Source organism: Limanda limanda, chromosome 5 (genome assembly GCF_963576545.1).
Source record: "Limanda limanda chromosome 5, fLimLim1.1, whole genome shotgun sequence".
Classification (NCBI taxonomy): Eukaryota; Metazoa; Chordata; class Actinopteri; order Pleuronectiformes; family Pleuronectidae; genus Limanda; species Limanda limanda.
Window position 1 is genome coordinate 24,634,800 of NC_083640.1, and position 20,086 is coordinate 24,654,885.

The 20,086-nt window shown below is 43.8% G+C and overlaps 1 protein-coding gene and 1 long non-coding RNA gene across 2 annotated transcripts; one reads left to right on the forward strand and one right to left on the reverse strand.

Annotated features, from left to right (window-relative positions):
- Positions 1-13,961: 13,961 nt before the first annotated feature.
- On the reverse strand, positions 13,962-16,748 carry xbp1 (X-box binding protein 1). The gene is given in 6 exon segments (XM_061071320.1): positions 13,962-15,058; positions 15,178-15,261; positions 15,264-15,344; positions 15,439-15,555; positions 15,875-15,971; positions 16,414-16,748. Coding segments are annotated over 6 exon segments (1,191 nt in total). The 5' UTR covers positions 16,617-16,748; the 3' UTR covers positions 13,962-14,449.
- LOC133001684 (uncharacterized) lies at positions 15,876-16,904 on the forward strand. Its single transcript, XR_009678234.1, has 2 exons — positions 15,876-16,190; positions 16,276-16,904. It is a non-coding gene; the product is annotated as an uncharacterized LOC133001684 (long non-coding RNA).
- Positions 16,905-20,086: the final 3,182 nt, after the last annotated feature.

Consider the following 20,086-nt stretch of genomic DNA (forward strand, 5'->3'; position numbering starts at 1 on the left):
CAGGAAGCTACAGAATAGGTTCAGGTCCACGTCACATGATAGTTAATATCTTTGGAAAAGGATTTAAAAAAGCAGCAGGTACATTCTGCTCATCATTATCCAGATTTTAGATATATGGACAAATAGATATTAGAATTCAACAGCTAGAATGTTAAAATATTAATATTAATGAATCCCTTGGGGGGTAAATTAATCTGTCAATGCAGCAGCCGGCAAAGAAAGTAGAAAAGCGTTATTAAAAATGAGGCCTTCAAAGAAGTCATGTAAAAATATCTGTGGGAATCCCAGCAGCTGGGTGAGAGTCGGACAAAAGCTTAAAGCTGGTACGACTTTTATTCTTTCCAAATCTTAGTGTGTTGAAAATGAGAAGATTTTATAATCATGAAACATTCGTAATGTGAATGAAAGATAAACAGACGGCACAACTTTTACTAAAAGACGTAACAGTTTGAGCCTCAAAATGAACTTTAACTTCCCGTAGCAAAAACCTGCCTGACTGTACTTTGCACAATCCAGATTCTAGTGTTTACTTACAACATATTGCACAGTCCCTCCCCTGCTGCTTATAGTATTCAGTTTGTGTCCTATTTCCCGATTTTGTATATTTATACTTGCACAAATACACCACAGCAAATTCATATGGTGCATGAGATGCATTAAAAATACAAAGTCTACTAAAGGATATAAAAGATGCAATATATAGTGTGATCGTGTTTTAACTCAAGCTTCAACTTCTGACTCGTTTCTGAGCAGCCTGAACCCGAGAATCAAAACTGTAGAGACAGATAAACCCATTATGAAGATTAATAAATTCATTCATTCTTTAAATTCAACCCTTGAATTCTGTGGTGGCTCAGAGCTGAGCTCTCAGTACGAGTCTGGGTCATAGTAGAAAAGCCTTTGTAGAGGTCAAAGGTCCAGAGTCTGAGATGATTGTGTTAAAGGAGCAGGAACATAAACCTGTTCAACTCTCTCGCTCTTTTCTTCCTATTCTTAGTTCCCCTCATCTTCATTCCTCCTCTGGCCCACGTCAGTGAGTAGAAAGGCTTTGTGAGGAATGCGCTGTAAGGAGTTGGTGGAGTTGTTCCGTGGATGAAAGACAAAAGAGCATCTTGTAAAAGATCGTCACGGATGTTTCCCTCCTGCTCTTTACTACCTGCTGTTTGACTTGGCTGATGAAGGTGTGATCACATGATCACCTCCCTGCAGTGACTGATGACATGTGTCAGATGACTGTTTTTCTCTCAGACACTAAAGAGCTTTTATAAGAGTAATTATAAGTTTGTGCCAAGACTCTGCATCAATATATGACCTAGTTTGACGGCGTACATGTTGTGTAATATCACGCAAGAATATTGTCCTTCATATGCAGCTTTTGAACAAATAGAAAGTAAAAACACGTGAAGTTTAACTAAAAACTTTTAAATAAGCTGAATTTCCTGACTTCTACGACACATGTGAAAGTGTTGAAGTGATCACAACAAAGTGTCATTAGATAAGTTTAATCAAACAGCAACAAGTGCCACAGCAGCATCTAAAGTCTGATTCCTCAGGTGACGCACTGTAGAATCCAAACTTAGGTGTGACTTTCTTTTTTTAACCTCTTATGACTGATCCCTTTTTAAACTGTTTCTTTGTTAAACAAGTCCGACTTGTTAGAACCAAGCTCTTATTTGACCACACGACACAAACAGGCTCTGAGAGTTTTCAGTTCATAAGTGGAAACAGCAAACGCACCAATAATTATCTTTGCAGCCAAATGAATCACCTCTAGGCCAAAGAGAACCTCGTGGGATTTGTTTCCCACGTGTATTTCCAAGCAGACTTTTCTTATATGTTCCGTTAAAAACAGCTTTTAAATGTGAGTAGGACACAAAACTTTGAGATTAAATCAATGATATAACTGCATTGAAAAGAACAGTTTTCCCTTAAATTCTTCACAGAAGAATAGAAACACTGTTGTTTCAGGGATATTATCATATTTGACCATGTTATTAAGTTAACTGCTCCACTTAATGTCATAAACACTCTCCTGACTGGCAACAACTGAGTCAGTAACTTCCCTAAAGTCGAAGCTATCAAACATACTTTGATCGTATTGCTTTACATAATTTGACCTGATTCAAGTTTTTATTATATTAACGCGGGTCCTGCTTATATTTTTTGAGTTTTTATTCTTTTATTCTTATTTATTCTTTTATTACAGTTTTTTTACATTTTTTTTACGTAAATTGTTTTAGTATTCTAACTTGTTGTATTTGTGAAGCTCTCGGTATCTCAGCCTGGATGTGATTCTTATTTAAATGTGTGTCTTGCTCTCTCTCTCTTCTCCCATCTAGGAGGAGGTAACATCAGAGGGCAACAAGTGTGTTATCCCCCCACACACCCCACCCCCCCCTCATCATGTGACCTGCATGACCTGAGACAGAGGCTCTAAAACGGCAACAATACAAACAAGCGCAGCAACGAGATGTGGTATGCAGCCTGGTGGAGACATTATCTGCTGTGGAATGTGGAGCCGAGGGGGGCGGGGGGGTTTAGTTTATTGGGGGGCGGAGGTGAGGTCAGATTTGTGTTATATAATGTGTTGTACATGTGGTGTGCATATGTGAAACTAATGCATATTCCCTTGTGTTGTAGTGTGATGTCATCGATGGCTCTGATAGAAATGTTTTGTCTGCAGAGGTGTGAAGGGAGCGAGCGGTGAGCCGGGTGCTGTGGAGGCTCCTCAGTGTGTGTGTGTGTGTGTGTTTCGCCATCGAGGTGACCAAAACACATCCTCACAACACATTTCACAAAGTTATAGGAAACAGACACACATTTAAATGGTCATCAGGGATTCGCTGCAATAAATACACACACATCAAATACACAAGATGGATTGAGTTTGCTGCCATTGTAAGATATTTTCAAATGATGTATTTCCACAGAGTTTCAGTACAAACTAAGAGGACACGTCGGTCCCGTAAACAAGTCTGATTATTTCCCATCTAGATCCATGATTTTTCTCTTGATCTCACCAAGTTTCATGGACATCTGTCTCGTAGTCTGTGCGTAACCCTGTGAACAATCAGGCACCGACAGACACACACAGCCTCCCTGGTGGAGATAATAAAAGAGAATAGCTTCTGTGATTCTATTCAACTCCTCCTCCTCCCCTGAAACTAAAAGCCTGACCATAATGACGGCTCCCAGCAAACCGTCAATTAGAGGTGAAGCCGACTTCAAACCAGACTCCAGACCCTGTGACCACGCCCCTGCCGGTCAGAAACGAGGGGGGATACATCCTTCCTGTGCTCGGAGCAGATGAGTGAAGGTGTAATGACAGGGAGGTGGCTGATAGATAACACTGGAGGAGAGTGAGGCTGGTTTAAAGGGTCAGTGGGCAGCGTCGGGCTCGGCTGCAGGTTTCTCTCTGTGTTCTTAACCAGGACAGTTTGTGGAGGCGACTCTCTCTGAGGCTCAGAGATGAATCGAACCACAGCCCACTTGGGTGGGACAGGGTGGGGGTGGGGGGTCTGGAATTCCTGAGTATGTTTAGGGGAAAGATGTATCGAGGCAGAGGGCTCAAAAAAACATTTGTTGGAGTTTTCCTAGCGGCTGTACGAGAGAACGCTTTCAGACATTTCGGAAACTTTTCTTGCCAGGCCCTTATAAAATTTCTGGAAAATATCAGAGTGAGCTCATGAGAGATTACAGCAGGAAAATGTGACTATGTTGGTAAAGGTTCTGACGTGACGGACAGAAAAATAGGAATAAAGATATCTCAGGATGAAAAAGAGGAGCGGTACACGTAGAAGACAAGGACGTTGACTTGGAAAGACGTGAGATTCGAGAGCTTTTGGTGAAAGCAGAGTTTATTCGTCATGTCCTTCCTCCTCTTGCTGATCTTCTCAGCTTGTTGTGTGAACTGAATAACCTCCTGCTGCATTCTTCATATGTGAAAGAAAAAAAAAGTCTCCAATTTTACTGACATTTTTCCACAGCTCATCTCTGAAAACAGCTGCAGAGATAAATATATCGTTATTTGAAAAATGTAAGTTAAACCCAACCGGTTTTTGAAGACATAAAGTTAAGTTATATAATTTCATTGTTGGCTGAAATGGAAAGTGAATAATAAGTTTACAGGTTTTGTCCTCATGAGCTCGTGGTTCACACACGTGTCCAGAAAAGGGACGAACACACAGAGATGCAGACAAACAACAAGAAGGAGATAAGAAGTAAAACTGGTGAAAAGCTTTCACTCCTCCTCTTTGTGAGGAGAAGCTGCAGAGAGGTGGAACAAAGAGCTTCCAGGTGTCCTCCTGTCCTCCTCTCCTATTGTCCTCCTCTCCTCCTGTCCTCCTGTCCTCCTGTCTGACAATGTGTTTCTAACGCCCTGAACACCCTGTTTTTATGTTTTATTTCATTATCTATTTGCTAATCATGCAAACAACCTAGTTCTTGTCTCATTGTGGAAAACCCTGCAGATGTTACCAGATGTGAAATTCACTGCGGACCCCCCCGTCCTGTCTGTTTCCTGTCTGGACTCTGTGATTAGAACAAGGCACTTCTCAGAAGAGGTGAGGTTGAAGTACACACAGTGTCGCACACAGTGTCGCACAAAGCTGCTAAACACACTTGTATTTGTAGCAGGTTTCACTTTGGAAAGAAAACAGCTGCTTCATGTCGACTGTGACTCGCTAGAGACGTGAAGACGATTTCATTAAATAAGATAAAAAGTGCTTTAGTAACAAATTACCAACCCTGCCTATAAAATAACTACAGCTTTCCAAATGTACATCTTTAAATATGCACATACGTGATATATATATATATAAATATATATGCAGTGGTATGATGGATAAACAATGTTGTTCACCAGCACTCAGACAAACTCTTATATTAACCTTTAACCTCCGATGGACATGACCTTCAGCTCCCTGCTGCTGGGTTCACTTTTTACAGCCTCCCTCTGTTTTTCCTGCAGGAATTGAAAGTAAATAAGTCTCTTGTTGTTGAAGTGCATTTTTAAACAGTAAAGAATAAAATTGTTTCATTAAAAGAAACATACATTTTGGCAAAAGCTGCATGAATGTGTTTTTGAAAAAAGAACTTCTAGTCCCTTCTATTCTTACTTATCCGTTTATGATAAGATGTACTGTGTATTTTCCATGTGAGACAGGGCTGTGTGTGTCTGTGTCTATGTGTGTGTGTGTCGGCAGTGTGTGTGTGTGTGTGTCTGCAGTGTGTGTGTATGTCTGGTTGAGGCTGCTGGCAGTGGTGGAGCAGCAGTGGAATGAAAGGGGATAGTTTCTTCTTCCCTGGAAGAGTGGGGGTGGGATCGGGAACTGCAGTGAGCTAACACACATTTCAAGAATGCCACGCAGTCTGGGAAATGAGCTCAGCCCACCCCCACCCACACACACACTGCAGACACACACACACTCATACACTCACTTTAGCCCTGCAGGGAGATGGGGGGGTGCAGGGCGGCACAGGCAAACATGAAGGGGGGAACAAACATTCATTCATTCATTTGAACTTCAGGTTTTACAGCTCCTGCCTCAGGGATCGAACTCCTGACCAAATAAAGTGGCGGATAGCAGTTAGCAAAAAGTGCTGATCAAATATCTTCAAGTCAGTGGATTTAAACAAGTGTCATTCTGCACGTTAGAAAAACATGTAACTGGGTTTTGCTGCAGAAAACAAGTTAGTTGCACGTGAGCAAGTTGGTGTAAAGAGAAGCAGTGACTTTCTAAAAGGTGCTTCAGTCGACTCGTGTTTTATTTACAAGCGGGTTATGATTCCCAGTTGCAAGCCAAAAGTTTAAGATAGCATGTTTTAGTGTCACCATCCGAGGAGCAGGTATTTGAAACCCAATCTAAAACATTGAAGGAACACGCCATTCATTTCACATATGAGGATCTGCACTTCTATTTGAATGCACACGGCTATTTGTGGCACAACCGAGTGCAGCACGATGAAAGTCTTCCTTCCTGAGATTTCAGAAAAGTATGGAAACGGCACAGGCTCCATTTTGGTTTGAAATCGTCTGGGATGATCTGGACAGGAAATCGTGGAGACTTCTAGGAAACCATAGTGAATATCCACTTACTCCAGGTATCCAGATCTGAAGCCAGATCATACCAGATGCAAACGCTGCCAAATTTTTCGCCATTCGGAGCCAGAGTCTGAGCAGTGGTGACCGGGGGGGGGCGGTGCTACGGTATCGAGGTCCTGCTGATACAGACTCTTGACCAATCACAAGTCAGTCTCAGCTTTGATATTCCACCTTGTTTTCAAATCATCAATCGATAAGAACTACCTAAAACGACAAAAATCGATCTATCCATGGAATATAATTATTTAACGTGTACTTCTACTAGTTAGCCATGGAGGAGGTGTGGTGTGTTGCCTTCACTGCAGCCAGCCACCATCTTTATTTACAGTCTGTGATGGAAACAATAACAGAGACGTTCCTGAAGCGTCGAGTGATGTTCATTTTCAGTCACGTTAGCATCAACACAGATTATTTCTGATGTGGAGCTAAAATGTTTTTCTCTACTGAGGCTGTTTTTTGAAACAGTTTAAAAACATGTTGGTGTGGACGTGGCCCAAATGTTTGGATTCACTGAATTCTGCTGCTTTCCATTCAGACCACAAAAAGCCCCAAAGTTCATGAAACTCACGTATAACTTTAGATATGAAGAAATTACACCTCTTGTTTTTCTACATCTTTGTCTCTAAGTGTGTGTGGAGCTCATGTGGTGAAACCGCTGTGAATGACGACAGATGTCTGCAACAACTGGACTCACGCTGAGTCATAGCTGTGTGTGGGGGGGGAAAGGGTTCAAAAACAGCTGCTGTTGCACGGCCGGTCTGCTGGGGGCGCCGTGGAGTGTGGCTTGGGCCCATGGTGTGGGCCGACCCAGATACACTGTGACTGTTGTGAGTCAGGAACCTAAATCTGAATGTACTGTCTTAAAAAGCAGATCCTTTCACAGTAGAAGGAGAAGAGCCCGGGAGGAAAACTCCAGTTTGAGCTGGATCCTCAAATTATTACATCAAAAGTAGTGGAAATTAACTAAAACCAATTATGAAGAGATGAGTTTAAGACAAGAAAATGCAGCTCAAGAACAAAAAAGAACAATTCCAATTGTTTAGTAGTAGTAGTTGACATCTTCATCACTGTCTAGTAAATGCTTGGCTCCTCTTCTCATCCTGACATATTTGTATTCTTACATAGGAAACATGTTTTAAAAACAGATGAGATGTTTCAGACGAGGACGAGGTCGTGTCAGTGACTTCATCTCGCAGCTTTGTCTTCTTTTCCACCACATCACTTCATCTGGAGCAAAACAAATGAGCCGACGGCAGGAAAATTCAATATTTACTCTGCAGTTCACGGGCTGCAGCTCGAGCAGTTACCAGAGGGAGTTTGGCTGAAGAGGAACAGAGAAGTGTTTGCTGGTGAAAGGTTGTGAAATGATTACGTAAAATAAAACGTTGAGTTGTGGTGAAATAAACTTAAGACTAACACGTTAGCGGTTGTGAAATATAAATTATCACGGTGCCAAACACTCCAGATGATTGTTCATTTGTTCTTCTTGTTGAAAAACAGGAGATGAGTCTTGTATTGTAGTTGTGAGGCGACGGTTGTGTGTCTGGAATTTGAAATGTAAAAACTGTGACAGCCACACGAGACCTTATCAGCTCTTTTATTGTGTTTTCCTGCTCCTGCATGTTTCCTCTGTTCGCCCTTTGTCCCGGTGATAAGTCCCTCACAGCTGGCTCGTTCCACATGTACACTCACTCTTATCGCTGCTCAAACAGCAGGGGGGGGGGGGGGGGACCTACGCTCTCATCAAGGTCACGCACACACTCAAACCTTCTCCCCGTTACACTTGTTGACGAGAGGTGACGGCAAACGGGAGTTTTTAATGTCACAGCGTCAAATGTCAGTGGGTCCAAGTTCAAAGTGACTTGTCACATCGTCAGACCAGCTGAGGATGAAAGGATCGAATCACCCGCCGACCCAAATACACGTGAAGTGTAGAAGTACACACTGGTTTTACAGGAGAGGCCTCGGAGGGAAACAACAGGAACTGTTTGACTGGACAGAATGTATCCCAGGAGCACCGCTCCTGGGATTTGAAGTCATGTCGGTAGTTGCATCAATTTTTCTGTGATTGTCACGAAGCTAAACTGACTTCATGGCTTTTTATAGTTTATGAATCATTTAAAAGTTGTTCAAAGAGCAGCAATATTTATACTATGTAGATAACTGCTCCTCACAAGTTTTCCCCCCATATCCTAATTTCATTGGTTGGCCTCTAAAGTTATACATCATTGTTTATGGATGTTAGTATAAACTCTTGAGGCTCTGGACTTTACCGGCACTTTTCCTTTCACACATGCACAGAGGCATTCACAACCGACAGAGACAGGAAGTGACACATTCACTCAGAAGCTGCAGGTCGTCCTCCAGGGAAAACACAGAATATCTGTGGAGTTCAGTGTGTCTGAGAGCAGCTTCAGTTCAGCTTCACTGAGCAGCAGCTGCAGACCTTTAGTTTAAAGTGTACAATTATATATCTGAACAGTTGTTCCTTCTGTCAGTCTCTGTACAGTTTAAAGTTTCCACCTGATAGTGGCTCTATTGATCTGTGACTCGTCCACCTGGTCACTGCAGGAATGTCCCACGTTAACACACAACAAGCTGGGACAGCTCAGGGCTGTTTGTTGCTTCACAAGCAGTCAGGTCTGATGAAAACACTTGAAAGATGTAATTCCACAGAGGAATTATTGGACTTAGACACGTGCACGTCTGTCTGTCAGTGCACTGTGACCGTGAAACTGCCTTTAAACTTAGTGACCCAGCTGAGCAGAGACCAGAGGCTGTGCTTCGTACTGAAGCTGAACTGCAAGAGAAACTTTACCAGAACGTTCCGACCTCCGAATTTGAATTAAAGTGCAGTTCCAGTAAATTCCAAAGCCGAGTCGATTGAATGATATGAGGAGAGATTCAGGACGAGCACTTTAAATCCCTCTGATCTGCTCCCAAACAGAGTTTTCTGCCTTCAAAGGGAGAATCGGCCACGTAGGAGAAATCCGAGTGATTCATGTTTCTCCTCCAGCCGACAGGCTGCCTCTCGCCGACCTGCCACATGTACAGGAAGGGAAACCATGGCAATGGAGCCCTGGGTCATGTGTGACGCCAGCAGCCTGCGTTAGCTTCTACCTATTAAATGTCACCGCAGGACGCCTCTGGTAACCTGCCGCCACACAAGGGCTCAGTGTTTCTTATTAGATTTGAATGAATGTGTATTTTCATTACTTAGTTTTGTTGCTTTGTTTGGCCATTCATCAAATAAAGTATTTTGGAAAAACTATAATTTATATGTTTCCCCACTCTGAAGTGATTTAGACTTTTTGAAATGTTATTTTCACAAATATTTAATTCGACCCTACATCTGACTTTGAGATTTGAGCAAACAAACATGATTTTATCATTATTGTTTGAAAGATGCTATTTAAATTAAGTTTAACTGATTGGTTTTGTGACATCACAGCTCATTTAAGTGATCTAATATGTACGTTATACACTAAAGTTGTTTTTTGACATGTGCCAGACCTTTTCTCTCCCTGAAGGACGCAGCAGGACATTGTCCAGGTGAGTCGTGTTCAGGAACATGACGTAAACATTTAGCTGAAGTAAACATGTTTACAGAACATTGACTCCTGCGTCGGTTCCTTATCGCCGAACGCTCTTGAATGTTGCCGTCTTTTCAAGTTGACATCTTCATGTGTGTGTATTTGTAGATTATCATGAGGTAGCAGACATCTTCTGTCCAGACGTTAAACATTTGAAATACATAACATTTACGTATTTGTGAATTCCGACACCTGACCTATTAGTGAGAATGAAACTTGATGTACTTCTTAATGTATAAGTTGTTTGTCTCTAAACACCCAGAGGCCTCTCCTGTTGTACACCTTTACTTTTGGACTGCACGCTCCTGTCTTTCAGGAACACATCTGACTCCCATCAGCTGCTCCCTCCGCTGGCTCTGGCTCGGTGCTTCATCACCACACCCTGGACCGACTGACCTTCGTTGCCGGTGGTAACCAAGGATAGCCATCTCTCTCCCTCTCTCTCTCTCTCTCTCTAGCTGCCACCTTGACTATGGATGGTGTGCGTCTGTGTTTGGGCACACAGCGGCATGTGTGCGTCATGGATCACATCACGGCTCGTCTCTTGTTCGCACACACATTAAAGTTGTGATGCAGCTAAGAAACGCCTGACGTGATTCCGACAGGATGTTTGTGATCATTGTTTTCTTTCCGTTGTCCTGAAAAGAAGGAGAGGAGGAGGAGGAGGCGGCTGAAGATGAACAGCCTGTTGATGGATATCTGTTTCTCCTGTATAATGATCTGCTGCTTGTTAATGAGCGTTTGGAACGTTGGACATCCAGAAAAACAAGTTGGTCACAATGATTCAGCTGAGAGTGGAAACACACCTTCCTCCTCTCTCTTTAACATGCATGTCACCGACAGACGTCAGGACAGATGTTGTTTTGTGGCAAATAAAAGGATGATGACTCACTTTTCCAGAGCTGAATCATTCATAAAGTGTCCTAAATACCAAGGCTAGCCCCCCCCCCCACCCCCTCTTTCACAGCTCAGCCAATCGTTAGCCTCTTAATAAAGAGGGCCCCATGGGGAAGGGGGTAATTTTCATTCCTCACTTGGGTCAGGTGACCGAACGGCCCTCGAGGCTCTTTCAACTGCAGCTTGTGTGTGACCCCCAACTCCCCCCCCCCCCCCGGCCGACCCAACAACACCATTAGCATTCCCCCCCACATGAGAAACCTGTCACATGAGCCACGTTTTGCGTCTCTCGCTGCCTTGGCCTCTTGTTTGCGTTTACACCTGACTCACTTTGTCCTGAACTCCTGTTTGATCAGCTGCTGGAGTCACACCCGTAAAGATGAGTTCGATGGTTGAACACTTTGATGTTTCTGATAAATCCGATTCTCCTTTTTGTTTTTTACTTTAAATGTACGTTGTGAGCGCAGGGTTTGTCCGAGCAGCTCGAAGGTTCCAGCTCTGAACCTGGATTTGCGTTGAAGCGGCAGCTGCCAGTGTAGGTTTAGCAATCCTCTTTATAATACTGCTGAGTGTGGTAACCTGAGACCTGCAGTCGGGTTTATCCAAATCCATGCATAGGCGACGACAGTGTCATATTAGCGTGACAAATCTGCCTCTAATTTGAGCTTGAACCTTGACATCCACCACCACGCTGGTGTCGCACTGGTTTACAGTAACATGCTGATCTGGAGCCTGTCTTCATTAAGTGTGAGGCCACAATAATCAATACAAAATACAATCATAAGGTCACAAAATATCTCACATGTCAGATTTGGAAATTGAAGTAGAGCAGCTCATAACTGTCGGATGATTTAAGCCCAGAGAAGATGGTAAAGAGCATTTCCAGATTCCAATCATCACCGGATTGCACAAAATCCAAACTGTGGCACTTCCACATCCTTCAGCTCATGATGCATCCCAGCACCAAGCTGTCTGAAGTGGGTTTTGAGTAAAAGTCGTTAGGCTCTCTCACACGATGTCAGTACATGACCAGGTCGCTTATGGCAGGTCCAGGGTCAGTTTTCTGTACCTGAAAACACAACGTTATTATACATTCAGTTTTTTTGGTATATAATTATCAATTCAGAGGCAGAGAGCGAAGCTACTGCACAGATGAAAGTATCTTACATGCAGAGAAGGGAGAGTTCGATTCCCAATCTGATCAATGTGGAGAAAGTTCAGTTTGAAGACCTGTCACTCACTAGCTGCTGTAAAGTCCGGGCAATTTCCTCAAATGTTCCTGAGAAGCTGTATGTGGGTTAGTCAGCTGCTTCGGACATTTTCCAGATCTTTTCCTGCCATGTTTTTGGTTAAAAAAGACGAATTCTAACCAATGGCAAGTTCACCTTATTTAACATGTGGTGTCCATAGATGACGTCTCGTTGGTGCACAGCTCAGCATGAGTCACTTTTGTTTTTCCAATGACAGTATTATTGAATATACATCTTAAAGGTGCCTTCCAGAAGAGAGGAAATCTTTCGGGTACTTCACTGTCAACATTAGCAGCTACGTGTAAAATCCCCTCTGATGATTTCCCCTGGGTTTCACGTCAGAGTTCTACAATAACTTTTCTGTTAATCTCGTATCAGCAGGAAACACTTATTGTGAAGAACTTGGTGAGAAGGTAACATAAGAAGTAGAAGTGAAATGGCGGCAAAGAGGATGTAAGGATTGAAGCACACACACACTCACAGACACACACAAACACTCACAGACTCACACAGACACACACACACACACACACACACACACTGAGCAGTAACAGAAGTGAATCAGTTGTCCTGAAATGACCCAGAATCTACCACCTGAAATTGAAAGCGCCGGCTCAGCAGATATTTCTCAGTTTTGGCTCCACAGCTGTCAGGAGGTTTGAGTCTTTGCTGTGGTTTCGCTGCTACGAGACAGGAAGCTGCAAATTTCTCTCTTGTTTTTCAGGTCGGTTGAAGTGAAACTACGTCAAAGTTTGCTGTGGTTTCATTCAACCTACCACAGGAACACAAAACTGTGAAGTTACAATTCCCCTCCAGCCTCTTCTAGGTAATTTCTGCAGTAGTGACACCAACCCCCGAAAACTCAAATGCCCACAACACCTCGGAGGTTTGTAACCAGTCACCGGGACCTGCAGCTGAAAGACATGAAGACGAAACCCTGCTGAGTTAAGACCACTTGAATCAGAGCTGCATCTTAAACCTGATCTAATCAGCTCTCATGACGACAAGAGCTCGGGGGGGCTTTTGTCCACTGGGGGGGGTCGAACCAATCCCAGCTTTGTGAACCTTAAAAGCAACTTGTCTCCTGTAACAGGCCGAGTGAAACCTCTTTGTCATGAAAAGGACAGTCCTCCGGGGAAAGGTATACCCCCCCCCCCCCCCTCTGTCCTCTTTTCACAATACATACACTGACCTATTTCTGTTGGGGAGCTGAAGGCTGGACTGGTCTCAGGTTCGAGTCCCAGGAAACTCCCCAGTTCCAGTGGAGGTGTTGTGTGACTGCTTCCCAGAAAGGCAGCGCTGGGCTGGCAGAGGGACGATGAAGGAAATAAACACTACACATGTACGAGCTCAGATCACCAACCAGGAAAGTTGACGATGTTGTTAAAAAGGAATGATGTAATGAGACAAATACATTTCTTGTACTCACCTGTTTTGGGGGAGATTCTTCTAATAAACTGACCTTTGACCCTTCAAACTGAACCGAGAGCTCAGTAGACACTCAACATTCAAATTACAGTCGTTTGAATATTTAAAACTGCCGATATCTCTCACATCAGGAGGAAACTGGTAATTTTGTTGACGTTTTTAAATTGTGAGATTACAGTGATTTGACTAACGGTAAAAACTGAGGTGTTTCTCGTAAGTGTTGTTTGTTTTTGTCCCGAAACCGACGAGTGCCGGGTAGCTAGATTAGAACATGTTTTCATAACGGATTCACGGTTATGTAGACGTTAACTTAATCTAGTCTGTAATTTATCAGGTAATATTATCCATTCAAGGGATTTTTCTACATAAATGTTTTCGTGTGCATTTATTTTACAACTTCTCAGATTTCTTCAGTCTTGGTGGAGGGAAGGAGCCTGAGAATAATCCATTAAACTTTGGTGTGGTTGTAGTTTAAGGGGCAAATCTTGGATTCTTTTTACTTTTCAATATTTGGTGCACAGATCTGGATTATTCACCATCTGGGGATAATGCTGTACGATTAATTCTGGTTATCAGAAGTTTTTACATCAAGTGTAAGATCAAGAAAATAATATGTTGATTTCAGCGATGTTCATGTTGTTGAGCCCATTGGAGAACAAACCTAAAAATGAGTGGCACAAGGAGACGAGATGCAATGCAAAAAGTTTTTTAATGCAGTAAATAGACTACAAAGAGAGCGGCAAACAAATTAGAAGATAGCGTTTGTATATGCAGACAATACAATGACTCCGAAGCTGAGTATACAAATAAATAATATATATTTAAATGATCGGTCCCCACCCCCCCCCTTACAAATTTACAGGAATACTGAAATCCACCCACATGTCATCTTTGAGTGACAAGATTTGTAATAAAAACCTTAAAGATTCTCTGCGGTAATTAAGTGGAGGCTAAACTAAGCAGTCATAAACTCCATATCCCACAATTCAATGCAGTATCAGTGGTACAGACCTGCTGTAATACAAGGAGATTATGTGCTTAACTGTAGCCTGGATGTATATGTGTGAGCAGGTTGAGCTGCGTCCATGTTACAATGAAGCCTGGTTTGCTTTAGCTGTAGTGGATGAACACTACATGATAGGCAGGTATATTCTAAGTTGTTGGGCTGACGGGTGGATTCAGACACTGATAAGTTGGGGGAAAAGTTCATTGGCGAACATGTCTTCCCAGGAGCTTTCTGAGCACAAGGGCGAGGACATGTCGCTGAAGGGGGACGGGGGACCCTCGTATCCGGAGTCACTGTAGGTGTCCGCGAGGCAGGGCTCCTTCTCCAGGCCGCCGAGCGCCGGGGGGGAGCACGTGGAGAAGAACTCATCCAACACACTGTGATCGTCACAGCTGGGGATGACCACTTCCTCCGGCTCGTCTTTGATGGAAACTGTCTCCTCCTCGACCTGGACATCAGGGAACGCCGCCTCCTGTTGGACATCGATCTTCTCCTCTTCGTCCATCTCCTCCTCTTCGTCGTCGTATTCGTCGCTCTCCGAGTCGTTGCCCAGCCCGTCGCTCACCTCCTCCACGGGCTTGGTGTAGATGTGGTCAAAGTGGATCAGTTCATTAAGGGCCTCCAGCTTAACTGGTGCGGCCCCCAGAGGCGCAGGTGAGGCGGCAGGTACTGGGTGCCCCCCTCCGACCAGCAGCACCTGCGGCTCCTGGCACTCCTGCTCACAAGACTTGAGGAAGAGCTCTGGGTCAAGGATGTCCAGAAAGCCCATGAGCAAATCAGACTGAGAGGGGAGGAGGGGAGGAGAAAAAAAAGGAGATTAGCCAGGTAACCCAATGACCTGACTGGTGTTATAGCAGCTTGGAAACGGGATTAAACCATTTTTTGGGGTCAGACACTCACCTCAGTGTCTGTAGTGTCAGGAACATGTGTATCCATTGTGAAGTCTTCAGATTTAGGGAGTGCTGGGCCTGCACCTGCTGCGGAGGCACACGTAGCCTGAGTGCTGCGGACTCAGAAGACCCGACCCCTAAACCTGCGTCGTTCACAGTGGACAACTGGACCTGAACCTGGGAGAGGAGGAAGAACAACGGAAGTTAGGCTCACTTCAAAAACTAAAAAACTCAAAGTTCCAACCCCCCCACCCCTGCAGCTCCATCTCACCTTTTCTTTGGAGTCGAGGGTGTCCAGCCCAAGTCTCTGTCTCAGCTCCTCGTTTTCTGTCAGGAGGCCGCTGGACTTTTCCCGGAGCAGCCGGTTCTCGATGTGAAGTTTCTGATTCTGCAGGAGGGGGGAAAAAAATGAACAGATGTTTAAAAAAAAACAACTCTTAACTGCAGATGAAACTGCACTGTGGGAGGGAAAGAAAAAGAGAAGTCCATCACGGGACAACCCCGACAGAGAAAGACATTTTCCACGTGCACACACATGTCCTCAAGGAGAAGATTCCTTGCTTACGTGTCATATCCTCTACACTCCCTGCTTTTCCAGTCAATACTTTCACAATCAAAAGGCAAAATGCCAAAACAAGCACATTAAAATGATCTTAGAGACCAAACTAGTGAACATCCTGTTTACAGATGACTGTAAAGATAATCACCTCCAGCTCCATCTCCAGGACCTGCTGCTCCAGTTCCCCCATCTTGGCCTTTTTCCTGTCTCTGGCTGTCTGAGCTGCGACCCTGTTCTTCAGCTTCCTGCAGGGACAGACACACAGACGAAGGGTTAAAAGACAGACAGCAGAAAGAGGAATTCAAACCCACACCCCGGGAGCCATGTTGGTGCCACGCAGGCAGTCCCGCAGAGGCTGCTGGGCCGGGCGGGTTCACCCGGTGCACCCGGTCCTGATAGCGGGTCCACGGGATCAAGGTACACGGACCCGGAGACATTATCGGGACATTAACACGAACTCAAAGGTCGTTTTTAACAGATAAGATAACACGGGATCATTGTTAGATGTGATATTAATACAAATGTGTGGTGATTTAATCTAAAGGGCAGATTCGATCCACATTGTCCCCGGAGAGGATCGATGTCTTAGGGCGTGTCCCCCGGAGCTGATTCCCGGAACAATGGCGGTATCCCTTCCCCCTGATATGTCCCCGGTAAAGACGTCGTGTTTTTGGGACTCAAACTGACCTGCGAAGCGCCTTCTCCTCCGGGGACAGGTGGGTGAGTCTCTGCCTCTTCCGGACCGGAGGCCCCGCGGACGAGTTGGACTCCGAGTCCGAGGAGGACGCGGGGCTGGAGGCCGGGAGGACGAGGGACAGCGGCCGGCTGTAGCTCGGCTTCCCGGAGATCAGGAGCACTTTGTGGGTCGCCCCGGCTGCCACGACCACCATGATGGATCCGGTAGAGAAGCTGCGTGGAGAAGAAGTGACCGGTGATCCGGGTTTAGTTCAGCCGGATCCTGTGTGTGTTTCTCCGGGTGCGATGATCCTCGGGTCCCGGTGACTCTCAGCTGCCGGACGAGGGGCGGAGGCCAGCGTTTTCTACTATCGTGGGAAAGCCTGATTGGCTGGTGGTGGCTCTGACGTCAAAGCTTTGCTGCCTGTGATTGGTCGACCTGCTGATGTAATTTGCATTTAAAGTTGCACTTGGTTCCTGGTAAACTTCATTTCCCATCATCACCAGTTTGTAGTTTGTTTACTTTCCTGTTGCACATATTTCACTGCAGCCTTTTTCTCTTTATCAGGTCATCAATCAATTTCTTATTTTCATAGCCAATGTTCACAAATCACAATTTGTCTCATAGATGCAACATCAAGTTTCAAGTTGTATTTGTCATATTGCAAGAAAACACAGGGTCACACAGCTGGATGAAGAAGTAAAAAAAAAAAATAATAATAATAATAAATATAAGCTAAAAAAGTAGACTATAAAGAAAAGTCAAATACAAGACAATACAAACTATATACATTCAATCAATCAATCAAGTTAAACCCTATTATCGGGGGGGGGGGTAGAATCCTCAGAGAGAGCCACGGCAAAATAACCGAGGATATACTTTGAAAGCTGCAGTGGTTGACATTGGTTGAAAGTTTAGTTACAACTTGAACTGCATGGAGTGTGTGTGAATAGTTATTGCACCGTGTGTGTATCAGTTGTTTCACATATTTCCGAATCAAGTGCAAACCGGCAGGAAACCAGATGTGCAGAGGCTTGTTGGTCATGACTGCAAGTTTAGGAGTTGATGGTAGAAACGGGCCCTCTGCCCTCAAACCTCAGGAACTATCAAATAAAACACTACAGAGAAACCCAGGAAGAACTGCATGTACTATAAGGTTGCAGAATGGGTTAGGTGGATACAGGAATATTTAACATTGTGAGGTTGGGTGGTTTTTTGTAAACATTTTCCTTGATTCCATCAGACAAGTTTAGGAAACTGATATTCATGAGTGTGTGCTATAAGGTGCAGATCAAACTTAAAATCTGGATGTAGTGAATTTAATGTTTTCTTGTTAAGGGACTGCCCTGGGGAAGTTTGACATTCTACAGTTGACCTCTTTTGGGGGAATGTCATACTCCCTGTTCTCGATCTGTTATGTATTATTTCCTCATTCTTAACTGTACCTGTCCACTCAAACAAAACCAGCTGGGCCACTCTGAAAGCTTTCCCTGAAACGATCATTTCCTTTTTCCAGTAAAGAAGTGTTGATGAAGTATTTGACAGCTTCTCCTTTGTCAAATGAGGCCTTTCAAATTTCCATTCCTCTTCAAAGAAGGTTTTCACACCTTTAAGAAGCAATCAAAGCAACAGGGAGCAGCTGACAAAATCACAGATTATTATAAACGATCCATTGATGCACATATGATGGAAAATGATCATTTTTGTTTCTCTCAGTCATTAAAAAAACTCACTAAACATGGTAAAAAATACAGTTTTATTCATTTTTGATATGAAAAACTAAAGAGTGAGTTTTTAATACACTAAGAAATCAAACAAAAAGAACATAACATATACCAAATAAAAGTTATAGAAATAAGGAGAAAAAAAGATATGTTTACATTGAAATCAATTTAAAGAGACTATATGGTTTATTGGACCCACAATGAATTACACATAACGTACTTATGTCAAAGTACTTGACATATAACAAAATACCAATGGATATGCAGATAGCAGCGGTCATAAACCACTCCTATGTGAACTTTGAACACAGCAGGGGACTGCTTCAGCTTACAGGAGACCCTCAATATAAGTTTATGGACATGTATGCCATCGCACAAAAACTGTTTGCTTTGAGGACTTAGTCCACAAACCGTCTCTTTGGTCTCAGGTGAAGGTGTCATCCGAAAGTAAACAGGCCTCAGTCGCAAACTGTTGAGAAATGAACGTATCAAGCACGTTGCCAGTCTCCTCTGTGCCTTCAACTCCTCTTTGTCCTCAAACAGGAATCCAGTCACAGTCTCCGGTCACCGTGGTTGTTTACAGCTTTGTAACCATGTTCCCCCTGTGGTCCGTCACCTCAGGAGCAGTAACTGCCGCAGCCAGAACAAACACCGGCCTGTTTGCAGAGCTTTGCTGAAGAATCAACATCTGAGAAAGTGAGAGCAGGGGTTTACGACAGTGTCACAGTGGAGTGTAGCACTGAAGAACAGGATTTGAATACAGGATGTACTTTATTTCCAGGAATACGTCTAACGGGTCAAACTCTGAAACGACCCAGTTTTAATCCCTGTCCAAACTAACGCTGCTGAAAACTCATATCACTTTGATACCAATGAACACAGGAAGCATTCGTGTCTCCACAAGCCCGGCAATAAAAAAGGAAATACCGGCACCACTGCACTTCCTCATGACTACTTTCTAATGTCAGGTTTCTTTATGTCTTTATGAGAGAGAGAGAAAACAGGCAATGAAACATTTATTTGACACTCTACCCTTTAGCCATATTATGAAACAAAGTTATTTTTGCCTTGGAATGTCACATGGGGGGGGATGTCACGTCGCGGTGAGACAAGTGTCATACTTGCTGTCGGGGAAGTGACCTCCCACATTTGAATAGCTCTCATGGTTTGTGGGATAAAGGTTTTGACAACTCGAAAGAATTCAAAAACTCTCTGTAGAACAGCCAGAGGGTTTTTTCCTCTGGTCTTTCTGCTCACTGTCACTGTTGAAATGTGCAGGGTGACGGCCAAAAGTCAAATAACTGCCTTTGTTCAGCTAAAATGCAAATCCAGTGCCCCACAGACTCATGATCCACCTGTAGTTGAAAGAACAAAAGGTCGTGACTTCAGAGTTATGCTCTGTAAGTGCTTAATGGAATTGTGCTTACAGGTGGAACAACACAATGTACGAGAAAACTCTTAACGCTCTCTGAATACAAGTGTCACAGGAGGTGATTGAAGACACTGGGATGGTTTTGCTGCTTGACTGGTTTAAAAGTCTCTGAGCACACTCGAACTCACCCTGGAACAACACAGACGAGAGCCGGGCGCTTCCTGGAACGTCTTATTTATTCAAACCAACTGTTCCGAAGAAGAAGAGACAGAGTCGGCAAATAACCACACGCAAAAACATCATCAAATATGCCAGCGAGCTATAGGACATATTAATATGTGGCCAGTTACCATAGTTTAGTCAATTTAGCTTACTCCAAGGTTGTATAATTTTAGTTCAATGCTCCTCAGGGCCAATAATTTCCCAGTGCTTCTAATATGAATTCTAAACAATGCTAACACAATGTTTAGCTGATGTGTAAGTGCCAGATACCTCGGTTCTCTCAAATGACCAGCAGGGGGCGACACCACTGATTGCAAAAATAAGTCAGTTTCTATTTGAAAAATCACTTGATTTATCACGTCATTA